The sequence below is a fragment of the Schistosoma mansoni genome, chromosome 1, assembly GCF_000237925.1.
Source record: "Schistosoma mansoni strain Puerto Rico chromosome 1, complete genome".
Lineage (NCBI taxonomy): Eukaryota > Metazoa > Platyhelminthes > Trematoda > Strigeidida > Schistosomatidae > Schistosoma > Schistosoma mansoni.
In genome coordinates this window covers 6,289,343-6,314,812 of record NC_031495.1, presented here as the reverse complement: position 1 = coordinate 6,314,812, position 25,470 = coordinate 6,289,343, and the positions used below count along the sequence as shown (strand labels likewise).

General features: G+C 34.9%; 1 protein-coding gene and 1 non-coding gene across 2 annotated transcripts; both read right to left on the bottom strand.

The window, feature by feature from the left end:
- Positions 1 to 24,358, bottom strand: Smp_124240 (putative sodium/potassium-dependent atpase beta subunit). Its single transcript, XM_018793089.1, has 6 exons — positions 24,216 to 24,358; positions 24,038 to 24,181; positions 23,707 to 23,999; positions 10,570 to 10,641; positions 5,092 to 5,162; positions 1 to 1,025 (listed from the first exon to the last, which is right to left on the bottom strand). The coding sequence occupies exons 1-6, from the start codon at positions 24,337 to 24,339 to the stop codon at positions 848 to 850; spliced, it is 882 nt and encodes a 293-aa protein (XP_018647636.1). The 5' UTR covers positions 24,340 to 24,358; the 3' UTR covers positions 1 to 847.
- Smp_tRNA_00893_Pseudo_TTG.1.1 lies at positions 1,523 to 1,594 on the bottom strand. Its single transcript has one exon. It is a non-coding gene (tRNA).
- Positions 24,359 to 25,470: the final 1,112 nt, after the last annotated feature.

Sequence of the window (25,470 nt, the reverse complement as noted above, 5' to 3'; positions counted from 1 at the left end):
CAGCAAATTTCTATCTAAAATTATCTTTATTAACTGAATAATAATGATAATAATAAGTTACATAAAAGTGATTTAGACAACACCAATTAAATCAGATCCAAATGTGAAAACAATAATAAGCTATTTATTTCTATAAAAAAATTAAGATAAGTTATTCTACAAAGATAAAAATCTAAAATTTCTGTACCGAATTTTTAACTACAAAACAAAAGAACAAACTTCATTTAGCTTTCACAACATGTTTCTATTGCTCAATTGAACTAAAAATTAACTTTCCGAAAGCAAAAAGTTTTATATCAACCATATTCTATTGTCATTAATTATAAGTAGCTATATAGTTACAGAAATGGACAACCCTAACCATTTCCCATGATCATGTTTTATAGTTGCTAGTCATTTAGCTACTGAACAACATTTAAGTAGTTTAACATTGAAAAAAACAAAGGCTGGTTCCGACACCAAATGCATTGGTTAAAACAAAATTAAATTGAAGAATTGATCATAAAATACACTATATAAAACAAATTGAAGGGTGTTTTTCCAAGAGAAAAAAGAGTGAAGCAAATGAACTTAGTAAAGCTTAAATAATATTAACTATTATAGCATTGTATTATATCATTCCAATTACTTAATATGACTAGAAGGATGATTCAAGGAATAAGTGGAAGAATTTTTGTAATGACAATTTGATTGAAAGAAAGAAGAATCTAATAAAATGGTGAATTGAAGATTACAAATTTGTATAAGGACTATGTATATACGTAAAGTTGTGCTTAGTATATGTGAGTGAGTGTATGTGTATTTATGCCTCTATTCATTATTATTGCTATTATTATCAGTGACAGTTTTAATCTACCATTATTTCAAAATTCAGTTCATCTTTATTAGCATTTAGCACATTTGAAATTGTACATTTAACCAAAATAGTGACACTCTTTTTAGGTGATTTAAATTCCACAGCAACTATTGGGCCAAGGTAACCCGCTTGTCCAAGATATGGATAATAAGCACTACTGAATACCCCACTAAAGAATAGAGAAAAAAGACAACAAAGGTAATGAAAACAAAAATAAATTAGAGAAAAGTAGTTATTTTTCGGTCACAAGATTTAATCTAGAAACTATAAATAGGCTAATATCATGATAATATGGGAGTATATAAGTGGGGAGAAGGTTAGAAAATTTTTTTCTTAAAATAAATTATTCGATAATTTACTAGTGAATACTACTCCTAGTTTGTTTTTTAAACACCATGGTGATTGTAAACCTATTGATCGATTAAAGTCATTAAATCATTTGAGGACTTTGCTGACGGTTGTCTTTTTTTGCCTGTTGTATTTTTCACTATAACGAAAGTAAGAGAGTTTTATTTTGCTTTTTTACGTTAAGTAGAGTAGGTGATTTTTAACTTGAAAGTAAATATTATCAGCAAAGATGGATAGTGGCTAGAAGTAGAAACCAGGACGCGCGTTTCGTCCTGTTTGAGACTCCTCAGCTGGATGTAACTGCATCTCAGAGTTGATGTTCACTCTGGGACTCGAACCTAGTACCTTTCGCTTCAAATGCCATCACGTTATCCACTAAGCTAATGAGTCGTGATAGCTACTTGCTTGTGCAATGGAGTGAAGTTTACATTCACTTGGTATTGTTTGTTTGAATCTTCGCGTTGAAGCTAGCCACTATCCATCTTTTCATATAATGCTTGTGAATTAAGGCTATATTGAAGCAATACGCACAGTATGCACATATGCCAATCAGAAACTGATCGACTGCAGTCCTAAACATCAATTGGAAGATTCAAACAAACAATACCAAGTGAATCTGAAAGTAAATAGTATAAATGAATGAGAGGTTTGGAATTTTAAAGATGAATGTGTCGAGTGATTGTGGCCCCTTTTAATTTGCTCAACTGTTTTCAAAAGTAAGTTACATATAACCTGAATTGTTTGCAATGAAAATTATGGATATTTAGTTCTTTCTATAAAGAAAAAGATGTGGATTGACTAATGGTAGGTAATACGATATATTTTACATTGGAGGCTTTGGTTATTTTTCCAAAAGTTGAATGACCAACTGGCATATTGAATAAGGTTATATTAATAAGAAAAAACTGGGTTCCATTATTATATAATCGAATCATTCAACATTGAATGAACTTGAAATGGCTCTTAAGTCAAGAATGAAATTGGAAATATTAACTTCCATAGGAAAATGATATTAACATTAGAATGTTCATATCAATAATACATCAGTTTAAGGTGAGTCAATATTACATGTACTACGTTTTAGTGTTCAGTATTTAAAAATAGTCGGAAAGTACATTTAAACCTTCGTTTCGCTCTGGAACGCGCAGGTACAGTTTACTGATAAATATCAACTAGCACAAAATCTAAGTCAGAAGGCTTCTGCTGACTGAATGTTTCCAACCACTGAATATCCAAGATAATCTAAATTATGAATTGTTTATTTCATGGATTTTTAATGAAGGTATTCATGCCAGTTTGAGTACAATGAATTGGCATTGTATCAAAACAGATCTTTATTCTCGAATAAAATCTTTTATAGATAATGATATTATATGTTGCCCTAACAGTTAATTGGATTGGAGTTGGATAATGACAGTGGTATGCATACTGTGAAAGTATTATACCATCTATCTATTGGTTAATTGCTCTGGCGCGAGACTGGTAGGTCCTGGATTCGAATCTCGCGAGGGCGGGATCGTGGATGTGCACTGTTGAGAAGTCTCATAATAGGACGAAACGGTCGTCTAGTGCTTCCAGGTTTTTGATGGTGGTCTAGCTTCAATTGACTCGTGATTTCAACTATGAAAAATATTATATCATTATTATACCACATGTTCAGATTGTTACAAGTTGAGTTACAAAAGAAGATAGAACAACTATTTTACTATTCATTAATTCTTGTTAAAAACTAATATTAATTTGCAACAAACAAAATACAAGATTCGAATTATTTATTGGCAAAATAAATCAAGAAATTATTTAGATTCAGTGTGCCAAAACTGAAGCAAAGTATGCATTTCTTATTTATATGGTTACATGAAATGAATAAGATACACACACACACACAACTACAAATATAGACAAAAATATCAAGTTCTGCATTACATGCATCATTGTAATGAAAATCATATGAAAAATTTCAAAAAATAAAAACTGGTACTCTGAAGACATACTGTATGTTAAGATGCACTAATGTTGGGTAGAAATACCATGAAAAAACCAGAGAGCATGAGATAGCTGTCTCATTCTTATAACAGCCACTATATCAGTGCATAAATAAGATCTTATCAGGTATAAAATCAAGAACCTTCAGGTTTTATGGCGAGTACGCCTTCATTAGGTCACTAATGAGTCAGGATCCATTAACCCATATTATTGACTTCAGTCACTTCAAGGTATACAGCGAAAACATCATTTACTATCATATTTATCTCTGAGAGAAAAGAACTACATTGATTACGGTTTCTTACTTCTCAAAATTAGATATCTGTGAATGAGATCATGATTGGGATAAAGATGGAAGGTTTATGAAGATCGTTTAATTTAAAATCCATTCCTCATCATTGATCATTTTCAATCTTATATAGAAGGAATGAAAATGTGTCTTCAGGTGCATTAACCTTTTAAATAGTCCGCTGTATAGGGCGATGCAAGCAAATTGTAAGGTTCAATACTCATTTCCTAAATTTCTACCTGCTTAATAAATTTGCACAATAAATATATCAGTTTATATCGTATACATTTGACATACTAAATTGTATGTTTAGACGCTGTTCAGTTGATCTAATATTTTGAGCTCGAAACAAATCGAAGGGTCAAATACTAAAACTGAAATTCGACTTCCATAGTCCCTAGTTTTAAAATGTTCCTCGACTAATATAGAGCACTCAAAATTGATCATAACCTTCTTGATTTTAATAGACACTAGTGAATAAAGACTTGTGGTCAAGTATCATTAAAAGATCTTTGCACAACCTGATGTAATAGCCTCTCTTACTTTCCGTAACCAGTTCAAAAGCTTTATGTTACTCTACCACTGCATACGATAAAATATGCTTTTCTACTCAATCATCATCTTTGTTCGTCTTTAAGTTAGATCATGTCGTGTTCAGAGTAACTTTACTACTTCACACTTAATAACTCCGCATACTAATGAATATATTTCTTGTTATATCCTAATGAGTAGGAAAATTATATTTCCGACGTTTCGCAACTTAATGTGAGTCACTTCTTCAGAGTTCTGGGGATCTAACGTTCTCAACGTGTCCAGCAATAATTTTTTAACAGAAGTCACAATTCATTTTGATGCGTTGATGTTATCTGTGCTGAATGGTCACGAATACCTATATTTTTTTTATAAACTTGGGTCATGCTTTCTTAGAATTCTTAAAAAAACGCTTGGGATTTCTGACTTCATATTTAGGATTAAAAGATAACACAAATAACAACTGGATGATAATCTTATTCTATAAAAACTAACTAAATATGTGAAATGTAAACCCATTTGATGTCAGCTCAGTACTCTGTAATGGAAATGCGTTTGCCAAGGCACATGAAAGTGCTGTGGTTTGACCGATGGTGTGATTGTGAGTGCATTGAGACATGGAATCACATTCAAAAATGAAACAACTATCTAGTAATCTCTGCTTTTCAAGAGTACTCCAGCTAAAGTCAATTCATGAGGAAGTTTTTCTCTTAAATAAACAATTTCCACGAACCTTTTATCTTTTTTGAAGAAAAACTTTGTTCGAATGACCATTGTATAGTCATTTGATAATAATTCACCCTTAGGGGAACAGGTAGGCTTGCTTAAATAATCCGGCCTCATATGACATTATCAATAAACAATATGGTTTAATTTCACATGATCTATCGATTAGTAACCTATTTAATCATTATGAAATCAGTGGAAAATTCCTTTTTAGAAAATTTAACCAAAGATCCTACTGTACAACACATAAAATGAAGCGAAAACTAGACATCAATAGACTGAGCTCGATCATTAAACCACAATGAAATAATCAACACAATACAAAGACGAAAAAACCCATAAAATTTACACTTACTATTGTTTTCCACTAAAATTTTTAGAAGGATAATAAGCCAATGAACCAATATTTTCCTCGTCTGCAGAGTTCTACAAAAAATTCAAAAACACGTAAATGAAACTTCTTTCATGACAACATTGGTAAGAATATATCATAGGGACAATCTTCAACAGCTATCAGTAAACCAGAAACCAGTGTTTTGTTCTGAAGCGATTTATAATAAATAGTGATAAAACTATGATGCATAATGGTTTTAACACGAATGATAAATCAACAAAGGTTCGAATTAAGAATCAACAGTTCAAGTAAGGTCAGGAGTTAGGATTAGACACTAGAGTAATGAGTGTTATGAATAAAAGTAGGATATAGTATAATTATTTAAAATAGGCTAGTACTTTTTATTTATCAAAACACCCTTGATTATACCTTGAATTACATTAAGTACGCTCAGATGTAATCTTCATTCGAAAGCGGTTATTTCGGGTAATTTGATATGCGCAGCATGTCACATCCTCTGCGTGGTTGTATAAAGATATTTTTTTACAATCTTAAGCATTCTAAGAACTAGTTGTCAACAGTTGTTTCTACTTATTTCTCAATAAGATACTTGGTATTCTTTACTACGTCTTAAATTTTGGGAAAAATCTAGTAGACGATGTTTTAAATCTGATTGACTTCCTGAAGGTTGTTAATGTGATGTTATACTGCCGAATTCGGTTTGTAATTATCTTGCTTTTGATCGAACATATTGTGCATTTACTTGGTGAAATTACTAGAATGAATAAACATTCTCACATGGTGTTTGAGCAAGCAGTGTTTGAGTGTTGATATTTTAGTAAACTTCATGAAACTCATTGAAGAATGTTATCATTGATATGGAGTTGTGAAGATCGCTGAATTCTATTGAAATCAATAACTTATCTTGGTCAGACAATTATTGAAAACTTGGAGGTACTTTTAGCAAAGATGGATAGTGGCTAGCAGTGGAATCCAGGACGCGCGTTTTGTCCTATTTGGGACTCGTCAGCTGGATGTACCTGCATCTCAGAGTTGATGTTCACTCTGGGACTCGAACTCAGTACCCTCGCTTCAAACGCCATCATGCTTGTGAATCAAGGCTATAACGAGGCAATACGCACAGTATGCACATATGCCAATTAGAGACTGACCAGTTGCAGTCCTAACACATCGATGGGAAGATTCAAACAAACAATACTGAGTGAATCTGGAGGTACTTTGTTATGATTTTGTGCCCTGCTCTTGTCACGTGATTTATCCACCAATCAGAATTCGACTTTTCCAATCTTAGCTCTATGCCAACCAATGACGTTCGACCGGCATGAGCAGTCTAGTGTCCTTATTGGTCCTTTGTCCGCCTAGCCCTTCCAATTGAGTCCAAAACACCAGTTACAGCTTCTGCTATGCGAATCATTTATTTCAAGCATACTCGGTTTATATACCAGACAGAAAGACCGCATCACACCACAAAATAGAAAATAATATTTGTAAAAGATTAAGCTAAATGTGGCTGTGAACGTGGGATACAATAATCAATAAACTGAGTTCAATTTAGGAACAGTAATTTGTATAATAATAGTCTATAGGTCAAAATATAGCTTATAATAAAATGAATATAGATATACACAATGTAATTACTCGATAGTTTAACAATAAGAATATATACAGAATAATCGTCCATTAATAGGTCCCGGAAGTTACCTTTACTTATGTCTTCACTAGGATATAACATACTTAACAACTATTTCGTCCTAATATGGATCTCCCCAGCAGTGAGTATCCGTGACATTACAATCGGTAATCGAACCCAGGACCTTCGACCTCACGGGCTAACGCTCAACTTCTAGACCATTGAACCAACATTTCTAACTTTAATCAATCCACGATATCGGGTGACCATCTTCCATTATCTTTGATGGGTAACTTCTTCACACCCGACACGATTGAACTTCACTAGTTACGGCTCGTCACTAGAACTTTGGGAATTCCCTCTAGAAACCAGTCATTCGTGAGTACATGATACTTATCAGTATGGGTTTATTGGGATCACAAACTGACTCAGTTTCGAAGTGGTAGACGAACGCTTCTGAGGAGTCCCGTACTAGGATGTAACGGCCGTACAGTGTTTCCAGATTTTCAATGGTTAACTAAATTAGGTCGATTCATCATCTCAATAAAAATATAATAGATTACTCGCATTAGCAAATTGCATATTATTTACAATTGGAAGGTCCTAACTGTACACTGTTGATAAGACTTTTAAACATTCATGCCGTAATTTCCATCTAATTTTACTATTAAATCCCACACCGATCTACATTCACACACAAATACAAAAGGACAATTACATAGCTTACACTCATTCATATACCACAATCTGTACTAAAAAAACACCCGAATAAATATTGACGATTGGGTGGAGTTACATACTATGTTGTTTTAATTACAATAACAAGCCCAAAATGACTCAACTTTGTTTTAGGGGAAAACTTTGAGAAAACCTTTTTTTCTTAAGAGAAAGGAAGTGTCATTTCCATATACGTACCATAGATTTAATTAGTTATGTACAATCAACACATACATACACACATACGGAAGGTTAGATGGACATAATAGATAGACAAACATGCAGTTTAGGTTTTAAAATTTTTTTAAAGAAATTGCAGAAAGAGAAAAAACGGTGGAAAAATCAATAAACGATGTATAATCACGATGATTGGTTCAGAAGAATTTAGATGAGGAAATTGTAGATGTCCTAGTTTTGTCAATTAGTTCAACAGGTACACAGAATTGATAAAGTAGTACATTTTCTACTGTTATAGATACAAGAAGATCTCAACTGTTAAATGTTAAATCGTACACGTTAATGTATAACCAGTTATCAAGATTCGATAATTTAGGACCTAATAAACTTGATAAGCAAAGATGGATAGTGGCTAGCAGTGGAATCCAGTTAGACGCGCGTTTCGTCCTATTTGGGACTCGTCAGCTGGATGTACCTTCATTTCGGAGTTGATGTTCACTCAGGGACTCAAATCTAGTATTGTTCGATTCAAACGCCATCGTGTTATAGCCTAAATTCACAAGCACTCTAAGCAAAGATGGCGTTTGAAGCGAAAAGTACTGGGTTTGAGCCCGAGAGTGAACATCGAATCTGAGATGCAGGTACATCTAGTTGACGAGTCCCAAATAGGACGAAATGTGCGTCTTGGATTACACTGCTAGCCATTATCCATCTTGCTTACCATGCTTGGGAATTTAGGCTATATGGAGGCAATACGCACACTATGCACATATGCCAATTAGAGACTGACCAGTTGCAGTCCTAAAACATCAATCGGAAGATTCAAACAAACAATACTAAGTGAATTTAATAAACTTTAGATTAGTGATTTTAATTCATTTACTGTGTAAATTTATGTATAGTGAAATAATTATTGTCAGTATTGCTTAATATCATATTGTGTCTCGGAAACAATGATTTCGGAGTACAAACTAATAGCGAAACTCCTTAAACTAAGTTAATTTTTAGTGTCTCAGATACCACTTCCATCGTACAAAGTAAGTAATTTTGAAAATAGGCTTATTGCAATAAGTGAAGATGAAAGTCGATGAGTCTGTGAATCTCTTATCGATTATAGTGGCTTAGATAAATGCTACCTATGCCTAACCAACGCCTACTTTGTTATGAAGTTCTGATTAATGTGGGAATAGTTTGAAAAAATATAAGTGTAGCATCAGTCTATAACGTCACAGACCGTTCCTGAGTCGCGTTGGTAGATACAGACTAAGCAGTTGGCGTCTGAACAATTATCACAATCAGTGAATAGACACATTGAATGGTATAGCTAAAAATAAGTTGCGATGGCCCAGAAGTAAACATTCTTTATTTTCTCCTAAATACTTAGTTTCAGCATTATCTTAATGGATTTTTGTTCGTGAATTTATCTCGTCTTTTCTAACTATATTCTTCAATGTTTAGTCTTGTAAATGATTTTACTAGTATTCAGAGTTCTTTGTTGATATTCTTATTAATTTGATTCTACTGTTCTGATGCAGTGTGGCAAATTGAAACAATACACGAGTGTGCCAAACCTACATGAATGATAATGATGTAGTGAGCATAAAATTTACGGTTAGCAACATATTAATAAACATAGTATTATGAAAAACAAGAAACAATAACTGAAAACAACTTAGATGATAAACATTCTCGTTTTACAGATATAGATTACTTTTATTTACAGTAGGATTGAATCAAAATGAATCCCCATATAACAAAATGGTTTCATTATTTGATAATTCCGTTACATTGGTAAGTATGAAAACGAAAGATATTTACGGATAGAATAAGAAAAGTAACAATTAAATAGATTCGTCATTTCTATCAGCGGTTTCACTTGTTGTCTGAAACCACACACTCAGGTTTACAATGTTTAATTTGATATATTCACATAACCTGACGATTTTTTTCAGGAAAAAAGTAACGTCGATAGACCCAGTTATATGATGATAGATTAGATTAATAGCTATAATTCTACTTCACATACTTTGGTTTGGACAGCTGAGTTATATTGACAGTATAGTGTCGTGGAGGTTGTTGAGTTTCATTGAAATTATGAATTTATCACTGTGTTGATCTAGATGTTAAGGGTTTGCGAGAGAAAGCGATGGCACTGGGTTTGGCTCACGCATGCGGGATCGTGTATGCGCACTTCTGAGTTCTATAGTGGAATAAAACGGCTTTCTACTGCTTCCAGGTTTTTAATGGGGACCTAACACTGATTGGTTCATGACTTCAATGAATTACATTACATGCATATTGAAAGGCAAAGCCTAATTCGTAAGTGAGAAGAATTAATATTTAGGAAAAATACCGCCCATTATACACACATTTTGACCCAATATCAAATTAAAATCACAGTGTTAAAATGGTTTATGTTGATTGGTTTAATAACAGAATAGATGGTCTGATCAGCTTGTTACCATCACGTAACAGCATAAATCCACTTACTGACAAATAACCTAAAATATTGATTTATACTTTATCCGCTTGCTATCAGGATAGATTTGTGTTTGTTTACTGAGTTGCACGACAATAAGATTATTTGTAACTAAGTGAATAATGGCTTATACTCCAGCTCATCCAACTCATGTTACTTCGATTGTATCCACAACATTATCAGGGACAATTCATTTCGTACTGAAACTGTGTACTGAATACACTTAGTATTGCTTGTTTGAATCTTCCCATTGATGTTTAGGACTGCAACTGATCTGAGATGCAGGTACATCCAGCTGACGAGTCCCAAATAGGACGAAACGCGCGTCTTACTGAACTCCACTGCTAGCCACTATCCATCTTTGCTTATATGTACTGAATATATATATATATATATATATATATATATATATATAATTGTTATTATTAGGAGATAAAAGATATTGAAGTCATCGACTTGCTATTCATAAACTTACTTGTCCAGAACAACTAACCAAGATATCATTTGATTGAGACGGTCTTTCAATAGACGGCATCCATCCAAACACCTAAAATAATTTTGAAAAGATACAATTAAATGCATTAAAAATTAAATCTATTCCATGAAATACAATTACAGTCATGCATATGACTAATAATTATATATGGTAGATGTATTCTATAGAACTGCATGTGATTATCAACTACGCATAGATATAAATTATCATTTGGAAATTGTTCTGTTCATTACAGTAGTAGTATTGATAGTGTTTAATTGATATCAAGCATAAAATGACAAGATACTGTCAAAAAAATTGTATGAATAGTTTATTATCATTAAAAGAAAACAATAAGAAAATATATTTAAATATCAATTTTTGTACAAAGATAATGATGATGATTATTTCAATACTTCTATATCAAACAATCTCTGACGAAGATAAATCAATACTATTCTCGAATGTTCCTTTATTAACGTGCTCAAAAAGTATTGATAATTATAAGGAAGAAACTTTTCACTTGTAATTCCTAATAAACATGTGTAAATTACATAGAATAAATAAAAAAAACATGATTTGAATTCAGTCAGTCAAACATTAGTAATTAAGGACCCACTACATATATGCATCAGTTCAAGTTACTCTACCATATTAACACAAATGTAATTATCAGAAGGGGTTTTGTGGAGATCTAGTATTTTCATAGTTGAAATTATGAGTCAATTGAAGCTAGACCACTATCGAAAACCTGAAAGCACTGGACGGCCGTTTCGTCCTATTACGGGGCTGCTCAGCAGTGCGCATCCACGATCCCGCACTCGCGAGATTCGAACCCAGGATCTACCAGTCTCGTACCCGAGCACTTAACCGATAGACCACTGAGCCGGCATCCAAAAGCGTTAATGTCTAACTTCAACCAATCCACGAAGTTGAGCAACCGTTCACCAGGACGAAACGGTTGTTCAGTGCTTCTAGGTTTTCCATAGTGGTCTAGCTTCAATTGACTCACGCTTTCAACAAATATAATTATCGAGAAAAATGCCAGATAACTAGAAGTAGTAACATTGTCAATAATCCACTTCTTCAGAGTAAATAAATGAAGTGGCTTACATTAAGTTATGAAACATCAGAAAGACAATTTTTCTAATCATTGGGATATAAGAAAGAGTATATTTAATATTAACTTTCTACCTAATGCTCAATTTATTGGAAACTATCAAGTTCAACCTTGACATTGATACTTATGAATTTCCATACACGTTTTAAATTAATAAAAGAATCGACAACTATATCATCTAGCATTACTTCATTAAATATTCAATACAAGAATTGATAATTATACTTTGAAAATAAAATTAAGTATAAGTAATAGCGTACTAAAAAATACGTCAACCAATGACAGTCAAGGTTTTCCGAGTGGGAAATGTAAGCTGTAAGTCAACTAAGTGTCTCTTGGAGCGAAAACATGAAATTCGAATTTTCAGAATAAAATTAGAAAATTAGGACCTTTTGAAATTGAGTTCTGAGGATCTGACATCCTCAACATATTCAGCAATAATTTTTAAACAGAAGTTACGATTCATTTTGTTGCGTTGATGTTGTCTGTGCTGAATGGTCACGAATACCTTTTTTTCATAAAATTGGGTCATGCTTTCTTCGAATTCTTAAAAAAACGCTAGGGATTTCTGACTTCTGGAATTGGGACATATCAAGAATGAGACAGATAACACAAATAACAACTGGATGATAATCTTACTCCATAAAAACTAACTAAATATGTGAAATACAAACCCATTTTTCAAAGTTGAAATCATGAGTCAATTGAAACTAGACCACCATGACTGACTTGAAGATACATGTCCTGGAGTTCTAGTGGGAAGCAGTAACCAGTGGAGTTCAACCAGGTCTGTTGTGAGATATCAACTCACTGAAGACAATTAGTGAATGGTTGCTCAACTTCGTGGATCAGTTGAAGTTAGACATTAACACCATTGGATGCCGGCTCAGTGGTCTATCGGTTAAGGGCTCTGGCGCGAGACTGGTAGATCCTGGATTCGAATCTCGCGAGTGCGGGATCGTGGATGTGCACTGCTGAGGAGTTCCACAACATGACGAAACGGCCGTCCAGTGTTTCCAGGTTTTCGATGGTGGTCTAGCTTCAATTGACTCATGATTTCAACTTTGAAAAATACTGTAATCTCCACAAAACCCCTTCTGATTATAAACCCATTTGATATCAGCTCAGTACTATGTAATGAAAATGCGTTTGCCAAGGCACATGAAGGTACTGTGGTTTGACCGCTGGTGTGATTGTGAGTACATTAAGACATGGAATCACATGTACACATTGATAGTTTAAAAGATTACATAGAAATAATATGATTCAGAAAGAAAGAAAGAATGAATTCACAAAATAGTAAAGAATAATATGATTTTAAAACTTACGATCTTAAAGAAGTCGAAACGTGAATACATTTGAGACGTTGTGACATTAGATCAAGGGACTATTTTTTTTAAACTACTTATTATATCAACAAAATTAATCTTGCCGACTAAATTGAACAATGTGATCACACTTTGGCGGTATACATAAACATATACAAAATACAAAATTAAATACATTTTTTTATGAAACTTTGACGTTATTTCAGTTGACAAGACAAAGAAAAAAAATTTAAATTAACCAATAAATGATGGTAGCAGTTGAATAGAACTCTTTGTTCTATAAAGAATTCTTCGTTGTTGTTGCCAATTTGCATTATTACACGCACACACACATGTTGAGATAAACTTTGTTGATTTGATTCAATGGAAAAATGAAGTTATCATTACTAACAATAGTAATTATAATAATTTATGCATTAAAAAAACGATTTTTTTCATTTAAAAATGTAGGGTGATAAAGTGAAGTCACCTAATTTCATAAATTTCATCGTTTTTAAAAAAATCTTAATTCTGGAGATTAAAATCAGAAGGGGTTTTGTGGAAATTTCAGTATTTTCATAGTTGAAATCATGAGTCAATTGAAGCTAGACCACCATGGAAAACCTGGAAGCATTGAACAGCCGTTTCATCCTATTGCGGGACTCCTCAGTAGTGCGCATCCACGATCCTGCCTCGCGAGATTCGAACCAAGGACCTAAAATATCCACAAACCCCCTTCTGATAATAATCATATGCTCACTAGTGACTGATTTCAAGAGATATTTTCTGATGTTCTTTTGAGAAGCAGTGACCAGTGGAGTTCAACCAGGTCTGTTGTGAGATATCAACTCACTGAAGACAATTGGTGAATGGTTGCTCAACTTCGTGGATCAGTTGAAGTTAGACATTAACACCATTGGATGCCGGCTCAGTGGTCTATCGGTTAAGGGCTCTGGCGCGAGACTGGTAGGTCCTGGGTTCGAATCTCGCGAGTGCGGGATCGTGGATGCGCGCTGCTGAGGAGTCCCACAACATGACGAAACGGCCGTCCAGTGTTTCCAGGTTTTCCATGATGGTCTAGCTTCAATAGACTTATGATTCGAATTTAAAATACTATACTGTCAATTAATAGTTGAATTAACAAAAGTTATAGTTTAAGAAGATGTAATTAACTTATTCAACACATAATACAATTAAAGTCAGAATGTAAACAGTGAAATTTCAAACAATTCGAATTATAATTAAACCGGTAAGTTTTTTAAAATATAACGGAAAAATATATAACAGGAAAATAAAAAATATCCATCCCCATCATATCGCATGAGTTCTAAACAGTATAAACTTAAACACTGCTTTGAGCAAGAAAACTTTACCCTTACTGATTTTTAGTCCATTAACTGGATAACCAATATCGAATATAATGTCAGTGCAAGTTTCAATTTAAAGTTAATGTGTCAACTGAGTTGAATTTTTCTGTTAGACTATTAACAATGAATTATTGAGTAAATGTCTTTGTCATACCTAAAGGATGAGTATACTGCTCTGCAGTTCGTTGTGTTCTACAATGTGGTTGTAAACCATGGCCTCCAAAAATTTAAGATATTCATAGATTACTAGTATATGATCATAGATGACTTCGAATGATTGTTTTCATATATTGGAAGTAGTGAGTGAGCAATCTTGTGGTTACGTACAAAGCACTAGGTAAAGGTAGCAAAATGATTGATAAGATTGTTGATTATATCAACTTAGGTGGTTGATGTATATGTTACGTCTACCCAGCTACCACCCATCTCAGAGTGGGGTATTTTCTGAAAGGTAAGCTGGATGAGTGCTAGGGACAGTTGAACCAAGACGTGGGACCCGTCTATGAAGTTACTAACTGTTGAACTAAGTCATTTCGGCAGGTGAAGACTATCCGGTTAAAGTCTACTGGATTATCAAGACCAATGGTTGAAGAGACTAAGTGAGCTGAATCAAAAACAGTCACAATGGAGCAGTTGCATTCACCATTTGTGTTCCTTCATATTTCAAATTTTAAAATTATCTTACACACTTTTATTCCCGAAAATTTACTCTGTCTCCGTGAATCATATTACTTATATCTGATGTCTTTTACCAATATTGATAATGTCACCACTTTTATTACTCTGTAATTTGTTCTGATAATTTAGTCTCTTTGTGCTAATGTAGGGTGTCAACTTTAACGGATTTGTATGCATGCCAAGTTCTATGTATTTTACGACTAACTGGATTCGTTAAATATAAATACTTTTCAATGTTCTCAAAATTTACATAACATATAGTCTATTTTCAGATCGATCTACAGTAAACTCTTTACCAGCTAGATATTTAAAGTTGTTCGATATTTATTTTATTGGTAAAGAAAACTAAAGAGAGAGAGGGAAAAAATCATTACAGATTAAATGGCGAAAAGCAAGTCCTTGTGAAGATTTTAGTTTTAGTCTTGAAAGGAAAAATTTATTTCATTTGGCTAATGATTATTTTGTAATCAGAAGGGGTTTTGTAAAGATTTCAGTATTTTCATAGTTAAAAGCATGAGTCAATAGAAGCTAGACGGCCAAGGAAAACCTGGAAGCACTGGAAAGCCATTTCGTCTTATTGTGGCACTCCTCAGCAGTTCCTATCCAGGTTTTCCATGGTGGTCTAGCTTCAGTTGACTAATGATTAGTTGCTTGTTTGTTTGTAATTTATGATCTATATAGTTAATACACAAACTTGGTTACTCAATTTTTTCAGTAAAACTTCGAAAAATATCTTATTAAAATCCTGAAACTGTGAAGACTGTTTATGGTAATAACCAGTTGAATAAAATTGCTCATCTTGTGTAGATCTAGCGTTTCAGTGAGTATCGTTGATATTGTAAAGACGTTTTAAGACCAAGGTAGCTCTTGATCACCTGTGTTAATAAAAAAGTTAAACTTATGGGATCTCTTGTGTTGCCTGACGTTCAACGTCTTTTCCAGGTTATTACTAAGAAATCGAATTCAGGAAAATCATCTGAGCACATGATCTCATCCTTGAAAGGATGTGAAAGCTATAATAGATGAAATGAAAAGACAGATGGAGAGCCTGTCTATTGAGGACCTTCACGTATGTTGTGAACATCAGTCCTCAACCGTAAATTAGTGTGAAATTTTCGATAAAGAACGATATTCATAAAGAAAATGTATAGGCATCGAATAAATGTCAAAATGAGAAATAAACTATGACTAGCACTTTTTAAATTAATTTAGATGTAACTAAAACTCAGTTCCATAAAAATAATCATTAAAAATTAATCACAGTCTGTCGTACAGTTCCAGTACTCTAAACAAATTCGTTATCAAATGGTAAAGCCGATTCACAAAGTGAAAATATTTTAGATGAACTACTTTATTTTATATAATATAGGAACGAATTGACTGATGAGGTAGGAAATATTTATCAACTGAGGTGGTTGTTATATGTGTTACGTATGCCTAACCACCGCCTACTTCGACAGATGACGTTACCTGATGTAGTAGTAGGCTGAAAAAAGATAGGAGCAGTCTGTCCAAAACATGACACCAGTTCATGAATTCATAGATAATTAGAACACAGATATATGAATGGAGGATATTCTTCTCAGCAAATTCTCTACAATAACTTACATACCCCTGTTACCCCTCGTGGAGTAACATAGGTCGACTACAAGCACTGTCCATCCAACCTTGTCCTGGGCAATCCTTTCCAGTTGCTATTCATCCTTTTCATGTCTGCTTCCAATTCTCAGCGCATTGTGTTCTTTGACCTTCTTCTTTTCACGATTCCAAGTTAGGGACTACCTCGTGATGCAGTTTGATGACTTCCTCAATGTATCCTATCCTATCCCACCCGTTCCTGCGTTTATTCCTAATTTCGTCTTCACCTGGAACCTGGTTTGTTCTCTCCCATAAAACGCTGTTGCTGATGGTATTCGGCCAATGGATATTGAATATCTTACGTAGACAAATGTTTATAAATACTTGTACCATTTCGATGATGGTCGTAGTAGTTGAACAAGTTTCAGCTCCGTACAGTAGAACTGTCTTGACGTTCGTATTGAAGATTCCCACTTTGATATTGGTTGACAGTTGTTTTGAGTTCCACGTGTTCTTCAACTGTAGGAATGCTGTCTTTGTTTTGCTAATCCCCACATTTACGTCTGCATCAGACCCTCTACGTTCATCGATGATGCTACCCAGATACATGAAACTTTCCGTCTCTTCCAGATTTTCTTCATCAAGTGTGAATGGGTTGGTGTTCTCTGTGTTGTGTGCGAGGATCTTGGTTTCTCTATTATGTATGTTGAGGCTTACTTTCGCAGAGGCTGGTGCTACACTGGCTATCTTCACCTGCATTTGTTGGTGTGTATGGAATACGAGAGCTAGGTCATCTGTGATGTCCAAATCTTCTAGCTGCATCCAAACTGTCCATTGTATTCCGTGCTTACCCTCAGATGTCGAGGTCTTTATAATCCATTCAACTGCCAGAAGAAAGAGAAAGGGGAAGAGTAGGGAGCCTTGTCTGACTCTGATCCTTACTTGGAATGTATCTGTCAGCCGTCCTCCATGCACCACATTGCACTGTAATCCGTCGTAGTGTTGCGATTTGGTCTATGCACAACCGATCCTTACGGAATCTGGTCTGCTGATGTGGATGTTGGGTGTCTACTGAGTCTTTCTTCCGGTTTATCAACACTCTGTTGAAAACTTTTCCTGGTACTGATAGTAGTATGATGCTTCTCTGGTTTTCACATTTGCTCAGATCTCCCTTCTTTGGTATCTTGATGAGGTATCATTCTTTCCAGTCCATCGGCACTTGTTCTTCCCCCTAAATCTTCCTGAATAGAGGGTGAAGAATGTTTGCTGTTACTTCAATGTCTGACTTCAGTGCTTCAGCTGGTATATTGTCATGTCCTGCTGCTTTACCGCCCTTGATTTGTCTGATGGCCATCCTGATTTCTTCGATCGTTGGTGGAGTGACATCTATAGGAAAGTCTGTGTTCTGCTTCGATGTCCAGTGGATTCAATGGAGCCGGTCTACTCAAGAGTTCCTCAAAGTGTTCCGCCTGTCTGTCCCTCTGTTCTTGAATTTTATTGATTGGATTGCCTTCTCTGTCCTTGACCGTGTCTGTCGAGCTTATTATATTTCCCTGCTAGTTTCTTCGTTGTGTCATATAGTTGTATCATGTTTCCTTCTCTTAAAGCCTTTTTACGCCATCGTTCTTCCACATATTTCTGCTCTCCCGCTCGAGTGCTCTTTTTCACTTGCTTGTTTGTTTCTGTGTATTCAGCTTGTGCCTTGATTTTTTCTGCTCTTGCTCAACTGTTGTTGATTGCCGTTTTCTAGTTCTTCCTCTCTTGACTCTTTTCCAGAGTAATAATAGAGATCTACTCCTTATGATGATGCTTATTGTAACCCAGAACCTCCCGATACGTTGAAGTCAGTGCTTCCTTGATCCCTTTCCAGTTGTCCTCCATATTAATTTCCTCTTCTTCCGGTATATCCTGTAAAGCTTGGAACCTGTTGTTGAGAGTAATCTTGAATTGGTTGAGTTTGTCAGTCTTTCGAAGGAAGGTTGTACTGAACCTTCGTAATGCTGTTTCCCCAGTTGTCCAATGTTTCTTTAGCTTCAGTTTCATCTTGGCAACCACTAGGTGGTGATCTGAAGCTATGTCAGCTCGTGTCCTGCTTTTCACGTCTTCCATTGACCTTGTGAATTTTTTATTGATGCAAATATGATCGGTCTGGTTCAGTGTAGTGTTGTCCGGTGATACTCATGTAGTTTCGTGTATGTGTCTGTGTGGGAATATTGTGCAGCCTATAACCAATTTGTTGAATGCACATAGATTTGCAAATCTCTCAACATTTTCGTTCCTTTCTCCTAGTTCATGTTCTTCCATGATATCTTCATGACCGTTGTTGTTCATTTCGACTTTGGAGTTTAGGTCTCCCATCAGGGTGATCAGGGCCTTTCCTGGGCACTTTGCTATGATCGATTGCAGTCTCTTGTAAAACTGATCTTTATCTTCGTCGTTGCTATCGTGTGTATAACATTGGATAACATTCATTGTGATTCCCTCCTTCATTGTTTTGAATTATGCTTTGATAATTCTGGAGAGATTCACATTCTATGAGTGCATTACATGCTTCTTTGTATGGCATCAGAGCAACTCCCTGAGTGTGTGGAGCATTTTCCTCTTCGTGACCTGAGTACAGAAGTGTCTCTCCCGAATCTAGCCTTTGCTGTCCAGTTTGGACCCAGTGGGTTTCACTGACTTCGAGAACCGCCGAGTTGTATGGATTTATTTCCGTTGCTATTTGACTGATCCCCCCAGTCTCCCATGTTGTCCGGACGTTCCATGTACTCATAAAAATTGTTGCTCTGGTTGTTAAAAGGGGCATTGGCCTCGTGACTTCCGAAGAATATCGACTTTGATTATGAGGTTTCATAATTCTTCCTTCAACCTGGGGGTCAGGTTTCAAATGGTTTAATCTGTTTATTCTGGTTAGCATTTTTTTAGCAAGGTTGTTTTCTACTGGACGGGGTTGCCGAACCCACCCCTAACCCCTCCACTTGTGTGGGCTTGAGATCGGCAGTAGCCCTAGAAGAACTACAGGCGGAGTTAAATTCTCCTCATGTTCCACAATTATATATCCAAAAAGTGGTCAGGTTTAAGGTAAAACACATCGTTTAAAATCATAGCATCCGAACTTGAGATTGTTTGTAATATAAGATAAAATAACACCGTTGGAGTCCCTCGCGAGGGATCGTGGATGAGCACTTCTGAGGAGCTCAATACTAGGGTGAAATGGTCGTCCAGTGGTTTCAGGATTTTAATGGTGGCTTTACATTGATCGGTTCATGATTTCAATGAGATGCAACAATCTCCACAACCCCTCACTGAATCAAACCGTCAATGTTGAGATAAGTAATATGAAGTTTTGACTTGAATAAATTTAAAAGTTAATTGATACTTTGAAACTGATGATCAAAATCAATATGGTTAACATGGGGTGGGAGAGATAACAATGTAATTACAAATCAGAAATCACATGATATGTAGAATAATATGAATTAGGTATGAATTGGTGAATAGGGGTGAATGCTGAATAAACTTTTAAAAACGTTTGCAATTGTTATAACAGTAATAACAAAAGTGATAATAATAATATGTGTGAATAAGATAAGTTTGAGCCATGAAAAGGAAAAGAAGAAGGTTGTATGAACATTAGTCAAATTTCGTCATCATATCACCAAAATTGCTATTGACTGATTGGATCAGAAGTTGGCGAATGTACAAGGAACGGTTGAACACATTTCTTCTGGACGCAGTCTCCGACTTTTGATTGGAATAGTTATTGCTTCAGCCGTCTAAAGGGTTACCTTTCAACCCTGAAGTGACCATCGAATGTGTAAAATACAATAGCTGTAGATTACCTTCATTAGAAGTTCTTTGGGTTGCCCCCTACAACTATAGTATTAGTATTTTGCTGGGTGCACCGCCTTTAAGTTGTAAGCGTATATACAGAGTATTTTGCTCATAGTAAGGCTTTCCTTATGCGCTCTCTTCATGGCTAAGCGTTTATTTGCAAATTTCTGCGGATATCCATTTTCTTTCAGAGTAGTATGCAATGCTTTTATTTCTTCATCAACCGCATCTATGGAGCATATCGTCTTGATTCCATAATGAAGTGTTTTAATTGAGCTGAGTCATGTCAATAGGTGTAAACTACTGGTTAATGTCATCGTAATTATCGTAATCGGTGGTTAGAAACTTTGGGTGCGAAAATGTTCCGTGTTCTCTTCAGAAAGACACAGTAGGAAGGACAAGTACAAGCACACTGTAAAGCCGGAAATCTCATCAAGCCACTAAGTGAAGGGGATTTGAGTAGACGTAAGGACTATAGAGGCAACATTCTGCTGTCAGTAACAAGCAGTTTTCAACGTAGTGTTTCTGAACTGAATGAAAGATTCGGTAGACCCCCAACATTCTGGATTTCGAAGGGACCGATAATGTACCAACCAGGCTGCAGCACTAGATATTATTGTTTTTCAATCATTTGAATAGAACTCATCACCACACATTGACTTACTTGATTATGAGAAGGCACGTGACAGCATGAACAGGAGAACTTTGTGGAGTTCTCCTCGATGCTGTGGAGAACCTGAGAAGATCGTAACCTTCAAACGGAACTCCTGTGAGGAATTTCAAATTCGCAAACGTAAGTTAGATTATAGATATATCCCAAGTGACAACTGGCGTTGAAAAAGACTGCATACTCCCGCCTTTCTTTTTTCTTCTGGTTTTCGACTAGATTATGAAGACCTTCACATCACAGGAGCAGTGCATAATACAGTAAACACTTTCGACGAAGCTGGATGACCTAAACCTTTTTTGGTGACTTGGCCATTTTATTGTATACATAATAACAAGTGTAGGTGAAGACTCGCAGTGTAGCAGCAGCTTCAGCAGATATCTCTCTCAGAATTCACAAGGAAAAACGTTAGATCTTAAGGTACAAAACATGAGAATAATGCAAATGACACCTGGTGATAGAGCTTCCAAAGAAGAGGGGCCTATATGTACCTAGGCAAAATAATTGATAACCAGGAAAGATCTGATGTGGATTGGAAGGCATTAACTAGCAAAACAAGGAAAGCATTCCCTTAATCAAAGAATACCACTATTTTTAACACTAATTTTAAGACAAGAACAGTCTTTAAAAAGTAAGCTATTTATTTTCGTATGCGTAATATACACTTCTCTTATACGTAATTTTTTTCATATATCTGTATTTGCATATATGTATGTTTATTTCTCTATTCACTGCACTAAATGTGGAGGCATTTAAGGTGGTTCATAAATTTTATGAAGCCATCGTGCTAAAGGTCAACATATGTGCCTTTCTTCATCACGGTTTGTCTGCTAATGTCCATGTCTGAAATGAACACTTGCTCTCAGAATATTTCGTGGCCAAATTTCAATATCACGTTCTTCATTTCAACTGACTATACAAACGGGACAGTCTGAGTATATATATTAGAAATTAAAATAGAAATTCATATTAGATTGGAGCTGGAAGGTTACCACATAGTTATAAGTACACAAAAGTTAAAATAAGACTAAATTACCGAAAGAAATTTGAAAACAGTGAAACAGCAATCCAATTAATGTTATGCTCACTAAAAAATCCGCGTAGTAATAGCCTCATGTACCTGGAAGAAGTTGAAAACTTTCATGACCATGAAAACTGACCAAGTATAACAGATGGGTAATTCGATAAGCAACAGAGCCTAATATAGTTTATTTACAATAACCACGAGAAAATGTAAATAAAGAAACTGGCCGAAAACTAACGACAGCAATCAACAATAATGTGTTCATTGAAAAAATAGTTTTTCAGTTGGCCATCAAACAAAGTGATAAAACAGTACAACTTATAAACATTACTTAGGTAATTAATTACGATTTTTCAAATATATTAGAACCGTTATTACTAAAGTCTATCGACCAAATTAACACTCCTCTAAACAGCCGAAAATTCTAGATCTATCCAACTCAGACAAACTTTTGACAAGATTTATCACAATTCTTAAGCGTTTTACTTTAGTTCTTAGATAGAAGCAATTTATCCGTGACATGAAATTCTTCATAAAATTAAGGTAAACTAACAAAAGACTTTGATAAAACAAAGCATTGTGGTGTTAGGTAGCAAAAATATTATTTAGTTAATAAACATCCATGTTGCACTTGATTGTCATAAGACAAAAGATTAAGTCAGTTTCTATCAGTTTTCCAATCTTTTGACTGTGCAGGAATACTGTTGAAGATTGACCGGAATACGATATTTACAGTAAGTTGGCATGAAGTTCCAACTGTTAAGAAAAAACTTTAAATGACTTGGAAACCATACTGAAGTTGGCAAACTAGGTAACACTGGAAATTGATGATAACTGGATAGAGAATGAATGGACAAGCATGAACGGATGAAAACCTAATAGTAAATGCCCTAAAATGTATTTCATTCTAATTCACACAAGCTCCCCCGAAAGAGTTATTTCTTTTATGTAGGATATAATAAAAAATTGAAATAAACATGCTACTTTACGTAAAGACAACAGTTTTTAAGAATGATCTGTTTGTGTTCTGATTGTGTTTTCTATCGTTTTAATCACAGTGCGACATACTTAGCAACAAATAGGAGGTTAGTGAACTTATGGTGAAAAATAATGAGAGTTGTTATCATGTCAGGATGTTTAGCCTACCAAATTATACATACCAATTAAGAAAACTAGGCAATAATACAAACGACAACTGCAATTTACTGCCTTGCACTTAACTATAATTAAACATTTTCCTATATAAAGGAGAATGAAACAAGTGAAACGTCATTAAGAATGGGTGGCATGGAACCACTTAACGTTAAATAATACTTTAATATTATCTGAAGGTGAAGTTAATTTAAGACTACGTATATCAGCTAGATTTATATCTCATAAAACATTCTGTGGATACTGAGATATTCGAATGAAATTTTAATACAGTGTTGCATTCGTAGAATCAAAGGTGCCATAAAATTGAACCAAGGTATGCAAGCGATTTATTTAAATCAATAATTTAAGCTAAATTATAAATATATATAGTAATAGCATCAAATCAGTTAGTCATCGAAATTACTTACTTTATTTACTTTAAGGAGAACACAAGGTGTTCCCTTACCGTAACCATAATTATTTGCAGTATTACAAGGTCCTAAAACTTCAAGAGGGAATTTGCAGACTTTATCCACATCTTTTGTTTCTCCTTCCTTGCCTTTACAATTGGCGAATTGACTGTCAGGTTTCGCGTTAACCTGATTATATGTATCTAAATACGCGTCCATATTTTGAGTGTATGGCAGATAGGTCTGTGCATCGTCAGCAGAATAACGAATGAGGGACTTTTGAACATCCAATAGTGGACGGAATCCAAGGCCTTTTGAAAAATGATCAAAATTACATCGCGACACATACCTGGCTTGAAATCTAGTAAACTTTGAGCCCCAGTTCTAGCCGGTTGGTTCTCTGGAGCGTTACAATACAACACCAACCACAATAAACAGGTAAAGAATGTTGCAAGGCAAGCATAATATACCAAGTAGAACAAAATACAGAGAACTAGGGATGCTAGATACTGATATGCCAAACTCACTCCAGCTGCAGCATGTGCGGCCGAAAAGAGTTTTGTTCTTGGGATCATATATCCACGTTGGGATGCGGCGTCGAGACATGTACGACAAAGTTGACAAATTATCGGAGAACTCCTGCATTGACATTTCCAAAAGCTTTTATTTGATGCGCTGAAGGAAAGACCTTGAAATGGCGTTCATGGAAGATGCTTAGGAGAAACAACAAACTTATCTTTAGATAAATCTGCGAACTCCACAGAACTTATTGAGTTTTAATGAGAAATTACGATTCGTCAATGTGATACAGACAGCTTAAAATTTTTAACGTGGTAGCTGAGTTGTTATTCTCTTATTCCCTATAAGTAATATAGACAAACCACTGAGTGACTTATATTTTTGTTTTGTATTTGAAACATTGTATTTGTATGACAACAGTTCTTCATCACCTTCAAATAATGGTAGAGACAAACCGGGATTGTCTTCTGGCTTTCAGTCAAGCCAGGTTCGTCTGTTGGAGTGATATCACACCCACGGAGTACGTATTTTTACAAGCATAGTTGGGGTATATGCATCATTTCCGGTATCTCCATAGGTTGTGATGGATGTGGTTATGTTTCTGCCATCTTATGGTTTTGTTTGTGCTTTTGATATTCCAGTGTCCAGGTATTTTACTAGTTGTGTTAAACATGTAGTGTTAGTATATGATTGTTAACAGTGGGGCTATTTGTTCCATGACCTCGATGTTATGGTTAGTTCCCAAAAGTAAAGACCAAGATTTACATCTTTATCACAAGTGGCTTTCCAGATTGATGCAAGACTTTTACATCGCTAATGATTAGTGTTTGGTTTGTATCCTGATTTTAAAAGCACACTGGCCCTCCTTTCCGGAATGATACCTATAAGTATGCAGAACTAATTCATTATTATTCTGATTCTTCCTAAAAATATTCTAATTTACAATACCCATCCTTCTGATTGTGGTCGTATAGAGAGTAGATGTAAGATATGGGAAGTGTTTAGACAAGAGTATCATTGCGTCACGTCTATCATCTTATCGATTTTGGTTTGTTTACCGAAGCAAATCTTCATAGGTAATATCTAAAAACTAGTAGCATCCAAAATTTGGCTTTCGCCAGCAGTTACTAACTAACAAATGAATGTTTACAATTATAAGATGTTAGAAAATGGAACTTTCGTTCCTACCAAGCCTAAGTTTTGTGGACTAATCCGTCGGACATGCCTTTAAAATTTATAACGAAATTCCAGAGACAGCCGAAA